The 21,258-nt window shown below is 37.8% G+C and overlaps 1 protein-coding gene across 3 annotated transcripts in view; it reads right to left on the bottom strand.

Annotated features, from left to right (window-relative positions):
• The window catches only part of LPP (LIM domain containing preferred translocation partner in lipoma), a 722,568-nt gene that overhangs the window by 102,831 nt on the left and 598,479 nt on the right, over nucleotides 1–21,258 (bottom strand). For all 3 annotated transcript variants that reach the window (XM_032171893.2, XM_032171894.2, XM_058426503.1), the window contains one exon: nucleotides 12,049–12,218. In XM_032171893.2, the coding sequence (XP_032027784.1) occupies nucleotides 12,049–12,218 (170 nt within the window). The remainder of the gene's footprint in view (nucleotides 1–12,048; nucleotides 12,219–21,258) is intronic.

The following is a 21,258-nucleotide window of genomic DNA, read 5'->3' as shown; positions in this document are numbered from 1 at the left end:
GGTTGATAACTATTTTTAAAGGATGGAGATGGGAAAAGGCAGAAGGCAGGCAACCAATGATGGCATGGGATAGACAGAGAAACCTCAGTATCAATGCCCAGGAGAAGAGTCCTCACTTTGGGCAAGTGTTGTAAAAAGAATGTGTAGGAGAGCTGATGGGAGATAAGAATGGAAACATGTTTTGGGACCAATTTTTGCATGAGCTTGACTAGAAGTACAGACTAGTGGATTTCAAACTTGACTGTGCATAAAAATTTACCCCCCAACTCCCTGCTGTCTCAGGAGCCTTGCAAAAGATGCAAAGTTCCTGTCTCCTTGTGCAGAAATTCTGGGGAGGAGTCCAGAACTTTACTTTTTAATGAGGAGTTCACAATGATTCCAAAGCAGGTGACCTCTGACACGTTTTGAGAAAACCAAGCTTCTAGAGTCTCATGACTTGCCATCTCTCAGACTCCATAAGTTCTCAAACCAAGTAGGTATGCAAGTATTCCAGAGCCTGAAATGCTGACTTACAGTTGTCCTTTGGTGATTCAAGTTAGGCAAAATTCTCCCTTGCAGATTTTTTATGTGTCTAACTGGGGCTAAGCCCTGGTACAGTTATTTACGACTCAAAGCTTCCACACTGATTTTTGTTCAGCCCTGTCCTCTCTGAATCCTGATTTCACCCTATAACCATGTGAGGTAAGAAACAGTACTTTCATTCAAGTGCCTCTTTCTTTCTTTCTCCCTTTCTTTCTTTCTTTTTTTTTTTTTTTGAGATGGAGTCTCACTCTGTTGCTCAGGCTGAAGTGCAGTGGCACAATCCCAGCTCACTGCAATCTCCGCTTCCTGGGTTCAAGTGATTCTCCTGCCTCAGCCTCCCGAATAGCTGGGATTACAGGCATGTGCCACCACATTCAGTTAATTCTTGTATTTTTAGTAGAGATGGAGTTTCACTATGTTAGCCAGGCTGGTCTCGAACTCCTGACCTCAAGTGATCTGTGTGCCTCAGCCTCCCAATGTGCTGGGATTACAGGCATGAGCTACTTACTGTGCCCGGCCTCTTTTTTCTTTTTAAAATTTTTTTTGATAAGATCACAAATGAATGTATTCCTTTTATGAATTATTAGTGACTTATACAATATTATTAGTGAATTCTACAATGTTATATAATATGAATTCTATAATATTATAGAAGTAGTGAATTCTACAATATAATAGAATTAATGAATTCTACAGTATAAGAGTATTAGTGAATTCTACAATATTATCATAGATAGTACAAATGAATGCAGATCCATCTGGGCAAAAATAAACTACAAAGAAGGGAAAGATGTAACAGTCATGGCCTGCATGGGACGATCCTGGAGCTGACCACGCTAACGTTTTCAAACTGTTTTACAAAGTCAGATGTGAGAACATATAACAAACTGGTTTGCTCTTATTGTTTGTTTTCATTCTAAGTGTGAGGAAACTGAAGCTAAAAGTAAAGGGAAGAATGCAGAATAGCAGCTGGCTGAGTGTGAACCAGGTCTCACTTTAAATTCTATATTCTTTCCTTAAAATCATTTACTGCCTCATACCAACCCCACTACGTGAAAGACTCTCATATCTAGAATCTTTGAATTTATTTTCAGGTTTACTTTTAAGATTAACTTTACGGCCTGATCACACGGACACACACTCTCTTCTCTGCCACTGTTCATTTTCTTCTAATAGAGAATACAAGGTTATAAACATTTCTTTCTCCGGAGAATGCAGAGTAGTTTAGAAGACCGTACTAATATGGAGTCCATGCTACAGCTGGGTAATTATCATTCCTTTATCCATTAAGAATTATGGCCGGTGCAGTGGCTCACCCCTGTAATGCCAGCACTTTGGGAGGCCAAGGCAGGTGGATCATGTGGTCAGGAGATCAAGACCATCCCGGCCAACACGGTGAAACCCCGTCTCTACTAAAAATACAAAAAAAAAAAAAAAGAAAAATAGCCGGGCATGGTGGTGGGAGCCTGTAGTCCCAGCTACTCGGGAGGCCGAGGCAGGAGGATGGCGTGAACCCGGCAGGTGGAGCTTGCGGTGAGCCGAGATCGGGCCACTGCACTCCAGCCTGGGTGACAGAGCAAGACCCGGCCTCAAAAAAAAAAAAAAAAAAAAAGAATTATAAGATAACTATGAAAGAAAATGAGGAATAGGCTCCTTTCCTATTTTCTTTCCATCCTTTTATCTCTAAAGGAGGAAGTTTACTGAACCACTGCCAACAATTCACTCAGCCTAATGAAGTGTATAACTAATGGGATTAAATAATCTTAAACCATTATTACAGTAGCCTGATGCTGACATTCATCCAAACTCTGGCAAACATTGAGTGGTGAGTTCATGCTTGACTTACACAAACTAGGGCAGTGGGAAGGTTCTAGAATAAAGTTTCAGAGGCATTTAACCTGGAAATCTGAGACCCTTCATTCTGGTTAGGGTGAAAGTAAACGCTGTCCTATTTCTACACTCTCCAACCAAAATCTTACTAATCCCAGCATTTTCTAGGGATGTCTCTCTGGACCCGTAGCCACAAATGTTTAAACCCTTCATGTCAGTCCCAAAGAAAGTAGTTCTTTGAAGGCCTCATGAAGACTCATGGTTTCTAGTCCCACCTCTGCCGTTAATAAATCGTATAACCTCAGGCAAAACACTCCGCTTTCTTGGGATTTAGCTTTCTCAGCTATAAAATGGCATTATTGAATTTCTAAGGTTCCTACTGGCCTTTAAAAAGCATTCTAATTCCATGACAACAGCAGTTAATATGGTTTGGAGCAGGAACTGGGAAGAAAGGGTTATGTTTAGCTAGGCCTCTTTGTTGTTCTGGGCTATCCACTTACAGGTCTGTGCCTCTCTTTCCTTACCAAGTAAGGGCTGCCTTGGCACCTGCAAGGATGTGGTGAGCAGTAACTAAGATGAGCAGAAGGCTGGGGTAGATATTTGGTTGAAAGGGCTAAATAAATACCACTAGCAAAGGAGAATGTAGTAACTATTCATTCCCCCACTGAAAACATTGTTGTATAATAAAGGGTGATAATATGAATGTCTATTAAAATGAGAGAGGCTTTCCAAAGCATATCCAATCCCCAAAATACCCATTTTGCTCATGAGTTAATTATTCATGCAAAACTTTTTTAGCATTCCTCACTTAGATCATTTATACTTTTTAAAGTTTTACCTAGATATTTTATATTTTTTATTGCTTCTGTATGAGGACACTTTTCTGTTATATTTTCTAAACCTAAAATTGTCATTTTTATTTTGTCAGCTTTACTAAACTTTCATTATTCCAATATTTAAAATTTTTCAGGTTCCCTAGAAGAATAATCAATCATTTGTAAATGACTGTATGTACATACAGTCTCAAGATGTTGAGTGGAAAAATCTCCCACTAATACAAATAATATAATGCCATTTATTTAAAATTAAGAAACACTATATGCTAACAACACTACATATTGTTTAAAGAAATGCATAAAATGATAAAAAACACAAATTTAGAATAGTGGCTGTCTCTGGGGGAACATGATCATGGAATAGAACCCAAGGGATTTCTACTGAATTTTTAATGTTTTATTTCTTAAACGAGATAACAGGTACACGGACTTTTATCATTATGCTTCATATCTTTATATACGTTAGAAATGCTGCATAATAAATCGAAATATGTAAATACTACCTAGAGCTTATTTTGCATTATTGCCATTGCTTTTGTTTTTAAATATGAATGCATGAAAAATTTTATTAAATGCCCTTTTAATGAAAAGCATCTATGGAGATTACTAGTTTTTTAAAATTTTGATATATCAATATAGCAAATTACGCTAAAAGATTCCTAATTGTTCTAGCACTGAATAGGGAATAACTGGAATGTTTTATTATGTGGTATTCAATTTGCTAATATTTCACTTAGGATTTCTGCATTTATGAAAGTTAGATTATCACAGAATTGTCTTCTGGGGGTAACCTAGGTTAGGTATTATTATTCGGAGCATGCTGGCTTTATAAAATGATTTGGTAAGCTTCTCGTTTTTTGCTAGGCTCTTAAAGTTGAAATAGCACAGAAATCATTTGTTCTTTGGAGATCTGAAAACTTTGATTAGTGAAATTTTCTGGCTCTTTTGCAAGTAGTAGCTTCACATTCCATCTGTCTTTATGAGTTTATTCAAGTTTCTTTCACCTGTATTTTGGATTTGCATAGAACACAGTCTCTTATATAAAATTTTAAATGCAATAATTTTAAAATGTCATCTGTATCTATGCTGACTGTCTTTTTCATTCCTAATTTTCTGTAGTTTTTGTTTCTTTCTTGGTTATCTTAACCAAATGTTTATTTCACTGCTCTTTTCAAAAAATTATCCCCAGATCTAAATATTCCAGTATTTTTCAACTTATCAACAATGTTTTATTTTAATGGATTTCTTTAAGGTTGATTTTCTTGTCCTGTTCTAGTTTTTTAAGTTAATACATATGCACTGTTTCCTGTTGCAATTAATGAGACTAGTATTACTTGGCATTCTATGTTGGCTCCATCCCGTTCTCATTGCTATGCAGTGTTAGCATCATCACTACTTTCTAAGATTCTTTAACCCAAGAGTGTGCTTATGTATTTATTCATTTCTTGTTTTACTATATGGCTACATGTAATTCTGCCAGCCACAGCAGGAACTGTCTACAATTTCCTATTAGACTTTGATATGATAAATGTTTTTCTAAATCTCCCATGCAGATTTAGACAGAAGATAGAAACTCTTTGTTTGCATAGATCAATGTACATAGGTTAAATTAACGTTATCAATCATATTATTTAACTCTTTTTTATGATTTGTCAAAGACTAAAAGCAATGTGTTAAGGTTTTATAAAGAATATGTTTTCACCATTCTTATCTCTTACTTCATCAGTATTTTTAAATTATACATTTCAATATAATGATATTTAATGAAGGAAAGCTCAGGGCTATTCTTCCTGGGGAACTGTGACATTTATCAAAAAGTAATGTTCTTCAGACTGCTTGATAGTTTTGTACTGAATGGTACTTTGTCTTCTATGAATGTTGTAGTTAGTAGGTAATTAATATTATCTTATTTTGGTCTGAATTTACTACTAAATCTTTGCCCCTTTATTTTTTAACCAGTAGTTTTATTACCTCATTGCTTTTCACCGTTTTATTTGCTATGCATCTCCTGTGCATATTATTTTGATTACTTTATTTGTCTGTTGGAAAATTTCCTTGAATCAACCTTCAGAAAGGATATGTAGGTGACATATATTCTTTTTCAGTGGTTCAAGAATATTTAAAAGGGGCTGTATAGAAAGCAAAGTTTGATATACTGTTATGTAACAAAAGCAAGGTACTAACCAATGGTTAAGGTATGATCTCATTGTGTGTGTGTGTGTGTGTGTGTGTGTATGTGTGTATGTAACCACATGTATACAGATGTGTGGTTACATTGGTATACACACTTCCATACCCACAGGTAAACATAATAGAAAAGAAGTGCATGATAAAATGTGAACTATTATATTGAGATGAGAGAATTACCTATCTTTCTTCTTCTATTTGCTAATTTTTCTCTAATGGGCATATGCTAATGAAAAACTTAGGATTTTAAAAAAGAATTACCACTATAGGAAAAAGGTAAACTAGCAACAGCAAATGGGATTTCCAGTGTTTTCTGTTAGATGTAAAGATAGCCGGACTTGGGAATCAGAGGGCCAGGGTCAAGTATTAGCTCTGACACTCATATTCTATGGAACTGAGCAAGCTGACACTTTCTAAGATTCAGTTTCTTGCTACTGGAAATGAAAGCAAAAATAACTGAAACTATTTCCTAGGATCATTAGAGGGTAATATGATAAAAGAAAAGTGTTTCATAAAAGTTAAAGCACTGAGCAAATGTTAATGTCAATGTCAGTTGTTATTAATATTTTTAACCTTTTTTTATTTTGCCTCTTAAGGCCTCAAATGCTCAAGAAAATACAGGGCTTATGGCTTTTCATCAGTAGAAGTTTAGCATTTCAGGTTCTGTAATACTGGAAAGCATGAGTCAGTTGGTTATCAATTAAAATTTTTGGGGAAAAGGCTATAATTATACCTGATTTTAAATCTGAGTAGTTGGGGGCTGTCAGGATCTTCACATAGAAAGTTTAACATGGGCCGGGTGTGATGGTTCACACCTGTAATCCCAGCATTTTGGAAGGCCGAGGCAGTGGATCACTTGAGGTCAGGAGTTTGAGACCAGCCTGGCCAACATGGTTAAACCCCGTCTCTATGAAAAAATAAAAAAATTAGCCAGGCGTGGTGGTGGGCGCCTTTATTCCCAGCTACTCAGGAGGCTAAGGCAGGAGAATTGCTTGAATCTGGGAGGTGGAGGTTACAGTGAGCCAAAATGATACCACTGCACTCCAGCCTGGGCGACAGAGAGAGACCCTGTCTCAAAAAAAAGAAAAAAGAAGAAAGTTGGACATGGAGTTGCACGTTGCGCCTGGCGGTGCAAGCCTGTAGTCCTAGCTACTTGTGAGGCTGAGGCAGGAAGATCATTTTAGCCCAGGAGTTCGAGTTCAGCCTGGGCAACAACAGCAACACCACATCTCAAAAAAATAAAAATAAAAATAAAAATTAGTTGCTGAATGTTAGCACGGATGTTAGCATGGGCCAAGCAATAAAGTGTAAATTATAAAAGCTGTTCATAGTCTTGGTTTTGTCATTTACTTTGAAAACATCAGAGCCACATTTGTAAAATGAGATTAATAATCTCCCCATTATCTATTTCATAAGGCTCTACTAGGTATGACAGCATGCAACAACAGAAGCTCGGTAGCATTATACAATGTAAGGGGCTGTATGAATGGAAGAGATAACTATTCCCAGTGGGTAACATGCTTAACCTCCCAAGAGAGTGCATGACAAATTTTTCTCTTTCTTGAACCATTTTTCTCTTTCCCGGGAGAGTTCTGGTAAAATGATGATGTAACATCAAGAAGAAAGTGTGTGTGTGTGTGTGTGTGTGTGTGTGTGTGTGTTGTGTGAGAGAGAAAGAGAGACAAGAGGCACAGACAAACACTCCTTCGAGGTGAGAGAGCAGAGGTAGGCAATTAGAAAAAAAGGAAGAAAGTTCATAAGGATTTTTCAGGTTTAGTCCAAACTCTTGCTTCCTTTTCCAACATCCACATAAAGCACTGGCCATAAGTGCCTTTAAAACATTTTATTAAGAGGAATTGAGTATATAAAAGAACAGCTTTCCTGCAGAAGAACAAAAACTACCTCTTAATGTAGGCTGACAAGTTAGAATGTTTTAAATGTAGCCATTCGATGACATAAGAGAGCAAAAGGCTGCTAATGGGTTGGTCATGAATGCGCCAAGTTTCAGGTACCTTAAAGTGTTTAGCCTCCTGTGGAGTTGGCCTCCTATTTCCAGAGGCCCTTTAGTCATTTGGATTTCAACTCTAGCAAAAATGTCTGTACCACCTTCTGCTGTCGGAGAGTTAGGACCTGGATTCCATCCACTGTGAATAAAAGCACTGGTTTAGGGGAGGATCCTTGGCTGCCACTTCATAAACAGACTTTTGCTGAGAATTTCTGATGCACTTTGTCCCTAGGCTCAGACTCCTTGGTAATGCTAGGAATAAAACAGCAATTCTTTTTCTAAAACTGTACTTATGAGTAAGGCTGTCTCTTTATGTGCAGAAGGGTATATAAGCAGGAGGCATTGTTGCTGCCCTTCATAATCATACCGACATAAAAATCTTCAAGCAAAGCATGAACCTCTTCTTTTAATATGTGTCCTTATATTCCTTCCATGACATTTATTTATTTCAGTATTTCCATAGCAACTACAGCCAAGAAATTGCCCCAGATTTAGAGGGTTTCTATAGTGTATCACATTATACTAAAGGGAAAAAAAAGCAATGATAAAAATTCTATTAATCAGATTAAGCACTTATATTAGTAAATAATTTCATGTATACAAAATATCACAACTGCTTATTCCTTATCTGTGAAGACATGGAAGAAATTAATATCTCCCTTTAATAAATGAGGATACTGAGACTCAGAAGCTAAATGATTTACCCAAGGTCACACCAGGAGAAGTAGAATTAGGATAAATACATTCTATTTATATCACTTCCTAACGAAGTTTTAGTGATCTTTATTTTAATCTGTTTACATATTCAAATCTGTAAGAATAACCAAAACTAGGCTTTCAAGAGACATGTCACCAAAGAAGAAAAGCATCTCATTGATTTTGCTAATAATTACACAAACTTAAAATAACGATGACATAATGTGCTTATTAAATTAGTTCAGAAAATATAAATAAACTTCTCCCATAGGGAAGAGATTGCATTTTAACATATAGTTTCATTATTGTTGATGGTTCTGTGAATTAGAAAAATATTTCTAAAGAAATCTAGCAAGGTAACGCAAAAGTCTTCCAGATTAAATTTGATTTGGTAATATAAATCAAAGAATTTATGCTAAAGATGTAAGTCAAAATAAAAAATAAAAGTTTTATTAACTATCTATAGGCATGTTATTTACAATTCTAAAAGATTGCAAAACACACAATACTTTTTGACTGGCAAATGGTTTTAAAATGAAGTGTGTAATCTAAATGTAAAACTAAACAGATAAAAAGCTAAAAATGAATACTAACAATGCAAAACTATATGAACATTTATATTATGTTAATAAATAAAAAATAGAACACAAAATATGTAAAATGATTAAAGGGAATTACAATGCTACAATGAATCAGACTGTTTAATCATAACTACTTAAGCACAAAGATTAAGAACAAACTCAATAAACCACAGGAAAATATTAAAAATCATTGAACCAAAGCTGCAGACATTACTGGTGCATTTTCCCTCAAAATCATGTAAATATTTAATTTTAATAGGATCTTAAGTTGATCAACAACCAATTTAGGCAGAAGCAAATTTAATTTACATTAGACTGGTCTCATTCCTGAACTCAGAGTATCAAACATGGTGGTCCTTACACAAAAATAATTAAGCCACTATCTTGAATATTCTCATTCCATCAATTAAAAAAAGAAAAAAAGACAGGCACACTGACTCATAGCCAAGGGCTAGGTTTGCTCTGGTTTGTATGGAATACCTTTTAGACATCAGTTTTCAACAGTGTAACCAAAGGCAATTTTGCTGGATCACACAGAATATGCTTCCTGTTCTAAGGCTTTTGGTTCCAAGAGAGACGCACAGTTCTAGTATTCTCCTTAATGCAAACTATCTTCAAAGCAAACTTGTTTTACTTCATTTGCCCAGTTTCCTCAACCTCCTTACAGTTCTAGTATGCAGCTTGTTGGACATATAAAAGTTCAGAAGAAATTAAAGTTCTGATACACCCATCTGAGGGCTTGAGGGCTGTGCTGAACTCAAATCAATATTGAACAAGGGTCTTTGAGTAAAGCTTAACTGAATTCTGATAAGAATTAAATTACATTTTAGAGTCACCACGAATAGATCTCATTAAAGAAAAACCTTGATTAAATGTTCTTATGAGGGAAAGAAGTAAAAAAAAAAAAAAATGATTAGAATTTCCATTATTTGAATTCACCTAGTTCTTCCAAGTGTGTGATTAAATATCTCCCAGATAGTTTTCCTTGTCATAAGCACAGTACAGTGACAACAAACCAAAGAAGAAGGGGCTGGCATCCTACAGAATCACAGAGACCCATTCTATGCCTGGAATGGAGATAGAAACTTGAGTCCACACACTATAGAAACCTATTATTTAGTCAGATTAGACCTTCTCCAGTTTTGTTACACACTCAGAAAAGCAAGCAAACATGTAAAAATGGGAGGAGTATGTCTGAAAGGTTATAATAATTTCCTAAAGCCCAGTGAATTTCACTGCATATGTAAGGTTCCCACATTCAGAAATATTAAACAGGTCCAGAAACTTCATTAAAGTTAATCCCAGAGTAACATTTATTCCACTACTTTTCCTGAAGAGGCCCAGTGTGCTTTACAAGGATTGTCTCATTTCTTCTTCATGAGCCTTTGGGGAAAATAACTGCCATCGTCCCCATTATATAGATGAGGCAACTGATACCTAGAAAGAGTAAATAATTTTCCCAAGGAGGGGAAGCACTAAGTGACGGAACCAAATTCAAATTCATGTTCTTCCCACCCTGTTACATTGTTTCCCAATACTGTCTACATGATTTCTAGCTAACAAGGGTTCAAACAAAACAACCGAAGAAGGCTGCCACAGTAGCATCATTGAAATAGCTAAAATCAACTATGGAGTTAAAAAGGGATAAAAAATAGACACAGGAGCTATAAAAAAACACAGCAGTATGTGTTTACTTGGTGACAAGCCTGGGTGCCTCTACACACTCTGCCAACATCACTACCTTAGGGCTCATGGCAATAAATAATTTCATAGACGTGGTGCCAAGCCATTGTGAATGACACCCGGTTTAGTCTGTTTAAAAAGGCAAGGAGTTATGTAATACCTTTCTTTTTTCAATAAAGATTTCAAAGGGTGATATGTGAAATATTCTTATATTCTAAAGAGGTAAGCTTTTGTTTACCAGACTTTCCCTTATGCATAATTGCTCCTTCCAGATCAACGGTACATTACTTTGTTTATCTTTATGTTTAGGAAAATGAAAACCATGCAGCATATGCAAAGAATCTAAGAATGTGGAGCGTGAATAACGGAATGCAGCCTTGGTTCTGACACTAATGATAGGGTCATATGAAGTCGCTTTCCTCCTCTCTATGTCTTGGCATTCTCATTGCTAAAGAGAGTAATTACGTAAATAATTTTAAGAATTTTTTTTCCAACTCTACCACTGTATGGCTTTACATGTGTTTAAGTTACCTTTGGAAAGAAATGATGTTACGTGTATTTCAGTTACCTTTGGAAAGAAAATGACATAAAATTGAACCTAAGACAGATGCAAAGCCATATTTAATCCTACGAAGCCTTAATCTTGATGAACTTTCAGATCTGTGCTACAGACCCCAAGGTTACAACGGGTTAGAGCTGCCAAGTTATAGGAAAATACCAACCAGGCCAAAAACGCCTTCAATAAATGTGAACCTTGTAAAGCCAAGTATGACTCCCAATACCTTGGTAAAGAAACCAAGGTGTCTTTTATGTTGAAATCTCTGGGCACTGAGGGACAAACCATGACTGTTCTGTGGGTTTACATAACAAACAAACAAAAAACACTACTTTTCCCATCAACACGTGTTAAACAAATATTAAAATCATGCTGAAGGATAGCAAAGAAATTTACATTAGATGAAAAAAGTCTGTGTTTATTAATCAAATTAACAGAGAATAGTTTAATAGGTAGATTAAGTAAGTAGCACGGTAAAACCCTAAGGTAACATGACTGAGAGTTTTTTAGTTACCCAGGTATATTATTAAAATACAGTTTTGTGTTCTGTAATAAAAGAAAACAATGATTAGCTCAGTCAGCATTACTGTTCGTTTCTCTTTAAGGTGCTTTATAATAAACAGTTCCCCTGTTTGCATCATTAAAAACCTGTTGGATAAGAGGGGGAAGAAACATTTTGGTAGATAAAAATTGACTCAAAGGGCCCAGTGTTCTGGAACAGGACTGACAAGTCCAGAGATTCTGTAAAGTTTCCTTGAAAATACTGGGCACTTCAAATGTAGGGTGAGATCTTATAAGAGGTGTGACTCAGCTACTTGGAAAGCTTTCTGATGCTTTAAGAAAGAAAATTTTAGCTTGTACATACATGCTTGAAAGCCACAGGCTGATGATCTTCCCAGCAGACCACTAACTGAATGGCAGTCTCACACTAACACACCTTACTGACTGCATACGAATGGGGGATGTGTAGAAAAAAATTACAATATGCTAATTTACACACACACACACACACACACACACACACACACACACACACATTTCGAAGTCTAGGAAGAAGCAAAGATCTGATGGCTATATTCTATCTGGAGTGACTGGCATTCAGCCACAGAAGACATCTTTGCAAAGTGCTTGAGGAACAAATCTGGAACTTACGATGTAGCAGGGCTCGCAGTATGCTTTCTTTTCCACAGCATAGAACGGCTGTCCTCGGAGCTTGTTGTTGCAGATGATGCAGGTAAAACAATCCACGTGGAAGACCTGATCCATGGCAGTGCATCCTGTACCTTCCCCAACTACGTTTTCTCCACAGCGAGCACAGCGGCCTGGTAAAAAAAAAGGGTTTGATAAGAACAAACCAAGGAGCACTTCAGTCTTGCTAAAGCCAAAGTGGAGGAGAAAGCAGGTTCATAACATCAGCGGCAACAGAACCACCACTCCTGCCGTCACTACCCCAGTACTACTACCCCGTTACCCCATTACCCCAGCAAGATCAGCAGTACAGCCACCCCTGTCCTCTGCAAGATTGGCATGGTGGCGGCATGGTGGGGATTGTACATTAATCAGTTGAGGAGATTGAGTCTCATAGTCTAAGTTCTTGCAGAAAGGAACAGTAGAACCCGGTCGCTGGCTTTGAGGTCAGTGCTCTGACTCTCATCTCACATACAAGTATAAAAGGAACATGACTCAGGATGTTTGGAGTGGAAGGCACAATCTATAAAACAGTACAGAAGAGCCTTTCTTCTTGGAGATTCTACACATTCAGTTAGAATATAAGATAATTGGGTCCAAACTCAAATTTTAGTTCCTTTTACAAAAGCCCTGATTGTAAAACCTCTGCAGCCAGCTCTCAGTGACAGGCAGATCACAAGGCAGTCCTTTAATTTCTAGATCACTTTGATGGCTAAAAGGTTCTTTCTCTTATTGAGCCATAGTGCTTCCTCATTCTAACTGCTTACGCCATGGTTCTAGTTCTGTCTTCCAAGACCTTATCTGTCTCTTGGACTTGACACCCTTTAACACATCAAAATTCAGTGAGCATTGCTTCCAAGTCTGTTATTCCTTTGAACATCCACACATCCTGCAATAGTTTCATATACTGTAGGGTTTTGAGTCTTTCAGGGCCGCGGTTCTCATTGTTCATGCAGTATTCTGCAAAGTTCCAGCATTCTTAAATTGATTAATGTGGTGTTTGGCCTACATATGGACATCAGGTTTCAGTTTTTAAAATTTGCAGTAAGCTTTAAATAATAACAATAAAATATAAATTCAGACAAATATTTATGTCAGTGAGAGGCATTATGCTGGTTGCCATCCATATCTCTATCTGGCTCCATCATGGGAATCTTGAGCCAGACGTTACGTCCACATCTAGTTTCCCTTCTTAGTCTTTGTTTCTACTAAGTTAAAAAAATTCTGTCTAATAATTATAGAACACTGGGAATGTCAGCCAGAAGCTGCAGGCTTTGATAGACAAGGTATAGCAAATGTAGTGCTTCACATATGTCAGACATTTTTCTAGGGGCTTTAGATATATTAACTCATTTCATAGTCACAACAATCTATATGAAGGTATTGTTATTATGCCTATTTTACAGATGAGGAAACTGAATCACACAAATGATTAACTAACTTCCAGCCTAAGCAGTCTAACTTCAGCATCTATGCTCTTAACCACTATGCTATATTGCCTATTCCCAGTTCTGTGCATCATGATTAACATGGATCTGATGTTAGGGAGCATTATGGAGAGACTTCTCACTGAAGACTGCTTTCAGCACTCCATCACATTGGATTGACAGCCATTTCACACTCAAACATGGGAGGGCTAGATGTTTCAACTTGAGAGAAAAAAAAGGTAAATTTTTTTCTAATTCTCTCCAGTTGCATTTGGCCCTGAAACGTATTTCTTTATATCCTGTTGTGAGATTTGAATGTGACTTTAAATATCACCCAAAGTTTACACCTTAAGTTTTTTTTCCTAAGGAATAAGAAATATGAAGGCTGGGTGCGGTGGCTCATGCCTGCAATCCCAGCATTTTGGGAGACCGAGGCGTGCGGATCACCTGAGGTCAGGAGTTCAAGACCAGCCTGGTCAACATGGTGAAACCTCGTCTCTATGAAAAATACAAAAACGAGCTGGGCGTGGTGGTGCATGCCTGTAACTACAGCTACTCAGGAGGCTGAGGCAGGAGAATCGCTTGAACCTGGGAGGCAGTGCAGTGAGCTGAGATGGCACCAGTGCACTCCAGCTGGGTGACAGAGCGAGACTTCGTCTCAAACCAGAAAGAAATATGAAGTGCTGGAAAAAGAGTTAAAGTATTGGAAACTAAGCTGTCACCACTACAGTTGATATCATTATAAAGTCTTGATACCACAGTCTTGACATTTGATGAAAAAATTTTGTACAGTATTTGTTTGTGGCAGACTTTAAAAGTTTTTATCCAAGACTGAACTTGTGCATGTTTTTATTATGAGATAACATTTTGGACTTTCCTGCCAACAGTAACAAAACTATTTCATATGGCATTATTTTTGTAATTATTCTGAAAAAAAAAAAACCACAAAAAAAACTGTGCTATGTTTGAAAATTATGCTTAAATTCTAACAGCTTCATGCCACCCTTTGACAACATTTCATTGCAGAAAACGAATTAGGGATTAGGAGTAAATGGATTACCAATCCAAATGATTATTAAAAGCATATTAGATTCCTGTGAAAGCTGTAATTTTACATTTCACATTTGTTAAGTGCAGGCAGGTCAATAAAATTCTTTTTCTATATTACTCTTTCCTTTTCTACATGTTAAGCAGTTTCACTACATAGTACATGAGGGGCTATCAGGGATCTGTGGACCACACTTCCCTCCCTCCCCAAAAGTAGTTCTCATTAAATATTAAACTATTGGTAATGGCAGTCTACTAGGCAGCTAAAAGTAGCAATTGTGATTCAGACTATGATGCCCAAAGTGTAATAGTTGGAATCCAAGAACCTGAGCCTACATAGCTCATAGAGAGTTTGATAGCTACTCATGAGGATCTGGGAGCAAACTTCAATCACTGATTTAGAGGGAACGGCCAGAGCAAAGCCTTAAAGGTCAGGCTGAAAAGATAAGCTTTGAAATGGTCCATCTATTCAACCTCAAGTATCTACTCTTGCCCACGATTATGTTCTGCTTCTGTGTGATATACAAAAACGAATTCGACGATGTCAGTGCCTCTCACGGTCAAGAAAACCTACATGCAATAGTCACATGACAAAGCATGTAACACATCTTAGAAGAAAGTGCTATGGAATGTGGAAGGAAAACCACACTCACAGGGGCTCAGGCAAGGTTTTGTGGAGAAAGAAGCATTTGAGCCCAAACTTCAAGGATGGAATTTTGACAGGTAAGAGTGGAAGAGGGAAAGATATTCTAGTTTTCCCTCACAGACAGAATGAGTGACTATGGCTTGGATACCAAAACACTGCAGTGGCTCCATGATGGCATGACACGGCTTTGCCTTCTCAGCTATGAAAACAGATGGACTGTATTCCTAAGGGATGATCTTCTACTTTATGCTTTGGAGAATATTCCTCCAGAGTGGGTCAGCCTAATATGCTGGACCCAGACATAGCCAGTTTTGCTGCCTCTCATTATCTTTTATATTCTTGGGATACACTGGGGACACACTAGCCTTGAGGGTAACCAGTCTGGCCCCTTTAAATCACAAGTACAGAAAAAGAGTGAAGAACAAAAAATAAAAATAGCCCCACACATCAGCAGGACAGAAAAGGTACCCAAATCTTCCCTTTTCACATGAACAAACATTTACAAACTATGTCCTTTCGGGAGAGATTCAGAATGGAGAGAAAGTTACTGAAGCACAGTGTATGCTTGCCTCTAGAGGGACTTACACCACACATTATTAAAAGCACACCACAATCTCAACGCCCATCTTTTAGACAAGTATCTCAGCACTTTTAACAAGAGGAACCAAGAGAATAGTACCAAGCTTCAAGGCATCAGAGCATGAAGGAAACACAGTTGATTAGCTCAGACCCAGGGCTGGTGTAAAGAGCTTGCTGGCAATGCTGAGCGTAGTCAATCAAAAGATCCGATGACAGAGGGCCGGCAGCCGATGGAGAACTTTGTCAGTGAATTAAGATTTCCAAACATAACAAAAAAGGGTGTTTATATATTATTACTTATTTTATATATTGCTTTGTACTGACTCTAGATTCAGACATCGATTCTTCTTATCCTTCACCTCTGCTCTCCCATCTATAGCAACCTCAGCAATGTCTCAGAAATGCCTGCTTTCCACCACACGCCTACTACCTAATCATGCTTCCTTTCAAGGGCTATTGCAATGGCTTCCTGATTGCTCTGATATCTCTGATTTACTTCCTCTTACCAACAGAAAGGCTTTACAGAAGTCTTAATAATGGAGCTAATCTGAAGAGTTAGAATTTTAACAAGTCATTTTTAGGGATGGCATTGGTGAAGAGTGGCATTCCAGGCAAATCTACAGGTTCAACAAGGGAAGCAGAATAGTGTGATATGGGTTTTCAAGTTTTTTTTTTTTTTGTGTGTGTGTGTGTGTGTGTGTGTGTGTGTGTGTGTGTGTGTGTGTGTGTGTGAGACAGGATCTCGCTTTGTTGCCGAGGCTGGAGTGCAGTAGTGCGATCACGGCTCACTACACCCTTGAACTCCTGGGCTCAAGTGATCCTCCTCCCTCAGCCCTTGCCACCAGTAGCTGGGACTATAGGCACATGCCACCAAGCCCAGCTAATTTTTAATTTTTCCTGAACAGATAGGGTCTTACTGTGCTTCCCAGGCTGATCTCGAGCTCCTGGGCTCACTGCAATCCTCCAACCTTGGCCTCCTGAGGTGCCGGGATTATAGGCGTGAACCACTGCACTGGGCTGGGTTGTCATATTTATTTTCTCTTTGGTAATGTGAATTTGTTTCTTTCATGATGGCAAAATAAACTTTTTATTTAAAATGTTTTTCCTGTGATTACTACACAACTGATAAAAATAAGCCACAGATCCTCTTTTGCAAGCAGTGCTTGTTCTGAGGCAGGACCAAAGCTGTCCATAGCCATTTTGGGAGTTGATGCCACGGTGACTGGGGATGCCATACTCCCAAACTTTCCCATCATTCACCATCAAATGTAAAGTATTAAATATGTGCAGACGTCAAGCCAGGTCCCATTTGTCTTCATGTCTTCCTTGCTACTTGAATTATAATAGACATTTTAAGCACAAGCAAAATTAATATTGTACCTTTAAATATGATAATGAACTGAAGCTCTATATGCCAATTGTATGATATATCAGCATTCCCATTAAGCACATTCTTCAATATATTCTGAAAAAAGTCTTGGTTCTAAAAGTTGAATCAATAAGATTATATAAGGGTAGTGAAATGATGGCAACATATTCCTAGAAACAAAACCTGCTCCAATTTATCCTACATATGGCTACTGAAGTTATTTTCCTGAAGCACAGTTTCCATTAAGCTGATTTAAAAATTATCTTCCACTGAAGGCCCAAAAAGATAACAGAATGAGTTTGCATTCTTTATATGACAGGCCCATATGATGCTAACTGAAGGCTCTAGGATGGTGGCATTTTCTTATCACCAAAGCTTTTATTTCATGGACTCTGTAGTATTGAGGCATGTAATAATAGACAACTTGTTCTTAAACTGCTAATATTCTAGGACAGTGACTCTCAATCTTGCCTATATATTGCAATCATCTGTGAAATTAAAAAAAAAAATTGATCCCTGGTTCCCAACTCCAAAGATTCTGATTTCATTGGTCTGGGGGAGGGATATTACAGGAAAGAAACTTTTAAAACTCTCCAGGTGATTCTATGTTGAGTCAAGTCAAACTCAGTGTTCCAGGGGGTGCCTATTTCTGTCCTGCTTGTCAGAATAAAAGCTGACAAGTATCGCCCAAACAGGTTTCAACTGCATGCAAAACAGTTTGGGGACAGACTGCTCAACCACGAGTTGGCTGAAAAAAAGAAATTCCTAAGGCATCATAATACATGTTGTTTTTCACCAGAGAGAGTATTCTCCCTAATGCTGTCTTTATATTTTAGTTTGAAAAGTTGCAATGGCTTTCCATCCATTGAAAATATACACGAGCAGAATCAGCTAAATTTTCTCATAAAATATTTTGGTAGCATTGAGCCAGAGAAAGCGGTTTACTTATATTAATTGGAAGCACTCCGATAGAACAGGCTTCTTTTGGGTTGCCAATGAATTTATCATATGGCACTGCTGTAGCCTTAGACAATACAGAATCCACAAAGAATGTCAACTGTTAGCCATGTAAAGTAAGATATCACATATCACACCATACATCAAACTGAGCTCTCACTATTTTCTTGGGACTCTGTCTTTACATAATGTAGCAATATCCAATCTCCTATGGTTATTGCCCTTTAGCTCTGTGAATACAAGAGTTTTTATCATATCTTAAAAGCTGGACTGTAAGACACATGTAGTTCTGTCACTGTGCTTGTATATATCTGATTCTGTAGAGAGGCTTGCAGGTTCAACAGGTACGTGGATAGTGGGGGAAAGGTGGCTCCAATGTCTGTTTCCCTCTCTTTTGCTTTTCCCTCTACAAATACATACATACATACACACACACACACACACACACACACACACACACATACTCAAACACTCGCGACAAGAAAAGGATCAATGACTGCCACTGGGATGAGTGGTAGACACAAAACACTTTCGGAGACAGTCACATTAAGAAACATTTTAACATCTTAGTCCAAAAAGAGAAATTAAGCTAAAGTTAAAAACAAAACAAAACACACACACACACACACACAAACACACACACACACACACACACACATACACACACACATAACAAGCCAAAACCCCAAGGTTGTCAGGGAGAGGAGTTCAGGAATGAGTGGATAAAGGCCTGGGCAGCAAACCAGATGAGATGAAGTGAAGGCTGAGTGATCTCCTGGTAAGGGGAAGTTGTTATAAAGTCTAACCACTATATGATTCATTTATAGACAGAGATTTGCTTAGCTTAGACCTTCAGGTGAGGTGGTAAATTAGGAGGGGAAGTCCCACAGAAGGTTGCAAAAGCAAGCATGTTTCACTGATGTAAATATATGTATTGTGAAGGAGCCTAACAAAAAATAGAAAATTATTGTGCATTTTTATCTGTGCTCAGCACTGTCCTAAGCACTTCACATACATTTTTTCATTTAGTCTTACCAACCAATTATTCTCCTTTTTAGATAAGAAACCTGAGGTTCCATCACCTGGCCAAAGTCTCAAAGGCAGAACGTAGTGGGGCTGAGAATGGAACCAGGTCTGACTTGTAAAGTCCATTTTCTCAATCAGTACATGTTTCTATGTATGTAATTCAATCATAACTTTGACCTGTATCAGTATTGTTTAGGAGCAGAACCCATTAACACCTGCAGGGAAAGAGGAAGGGCCAGTCCAGCATCACTTCTCCATCCCCACAAGCCTCAGGGGATCTTAGTGAAAGTCATGATCTACCACAGGTGGCGAATCAGGACAGGTGATGGTCCTCCACTGCAGCTCTTGGATGTTGACCCTTCCACTCTAGCTTCCCATCAGGAATGTGAGTTTGAGAACCACTGTTGTAACAAGGGCTGTGTGCTTCTGTGTTCCACCAAGAGTAGTTTGTCCCGGGGTATTAGAATGCAGTGATGGCTAGTGCGAAATCTCCCAGGAGCTATATTCTAGGAAACTGGAACTTTAATATGAGGCGGAGAGGGGCAGAAAGTTGGGCAACATATACCCTATTCCCAACCTTGATGAAAGTAATAACATCTATACACATAATAGTCATGACAGTAACTTTTTGGTAACAACTTCCACTCTCAGGAAAAGTAGCAAAAACAAAACAAAAATACCATCACCACCACCACAACAAACAAAACAAAAAACAACCCTGTTATGCATTTTCGAGTATAATACATGGTATCTTTTGAACAGTTAGATATAACATGGTGTAAAGAAAATCAGATGTGCAATTCTTGCCTTTGTTACCAGCTATTGGCAGCCTAGACAAGTTTCCTAAATTTTCTGAGCCCGAATTTCCTTGTCTTCAAAACAAGCAGCTGAGTAGATGCACTCACTAGATAAGTAGTCTTAGTTGAGTCACTTATCCAGCCATTCTGTCAGTCCCTCAACAAATGCACTTGCTGAGCTTCTATTTTGTGCCAAGTACTGCAGTAACCTTTCCTAGGCTTCTCTAAGAGGGAGACGATCATAATTGCCTTAAATACTTGGCTAGGAAATTCGAAGAAGGTAACATCTAGAAGGTGTCCAGCATGAGACCTACTTCTTTCTCCTTCAAACTATAGGAGGTATGTAGTTCAACTTCAAAATAAAGAGCTCATAACAACTAGAACAGAAAGGTACATGCTTTGGACTGTTCTCTAAAGATGACAGTCAATGAGTGGAAAACAGAGGTCGCTATGTCTCTGAGGCAGTTAGTTAAGATTTATATTGATCAATATTTTACTGATGGAATTTTTTGGTAGAAATTTCAATCCTAATCCTACGAAAATTTGTAGACCCCGGGGTGATGAAAATAGTCAATATTTATTCAGCACTTTTTATGTGCCAGGTGTTAAGTATTTAATTGTATTATCTCATGTAATCACCCCAACAACTCTATGATGTAGGTTCTATCATTATCTCCATAATAGTTGATGAAAAGGTAGCATAAACAGATTACGTGCCTTGCCCAGAACCACAGATTTAAATACTGAAGCTGGAATTGGGGCTTAGGCAGTCTGACTTTAAATCTATCCACTTAACCCGTTTTCTAAACTGACTTACTACTTTAAAAGTCCACAATTCCTAAAATTATCTGGCCAGGCAGGAAACTTGATTAAATCACAGAACAATCTTGACAGAAACAGTAGTATTTCTTTTGGCCAAAGCAAGATTTCTCTTTAAGTTAATTTTTACACATGGACATTTTCACATTCTCAGTCTTAATTTTTTATCCAGTCTTCTATATTTAGAATTCATTTCATGATTGATCTGCTAACAGAAAAATCAATATTTACTAGTACGGTTAGAACTGCTACTGCAACAATTATTTTTGACTTATGGTTTGAATCTGCTCCATGATCTCTCTCATGGGAATCTGTATTTCCCTTAGGTCCACTCAAAGGAGAAATTTGCCCAGGTACATTCAGCTTTTGTGGCAGGAAATCTCCAAATTTATTCTCGTTACTTGAGACCAAACCTGATAATAAGGGAACCCAAAGGGGTGTTTCTAAAGCTACGGTATTTCAGCAGCCAGCAACAGAATAATCTTCCCTCTGTGAAGACATCAAGCA

The sequence above is a fragment of the Hylobates moloch genome, unplaced genomic scaffold (assembly GCF_009828535.3).
Source record: "Hylobates moloch isolate HMO894 unplaced genomic scaffold, HMol_V3 SCAFFOLD_13, whole genome shotgun sequence".
Classification (NCBI taxonomy): domain Eukaryota; kingdom Metazoa; phylum Chordata; class Mammalia; order Primates; family Hylobatidae; genus Hylobates; species Hylobates moloch.
This window is presented reverse-complemented; position numbering and strand designations above follow the sequence as displayed.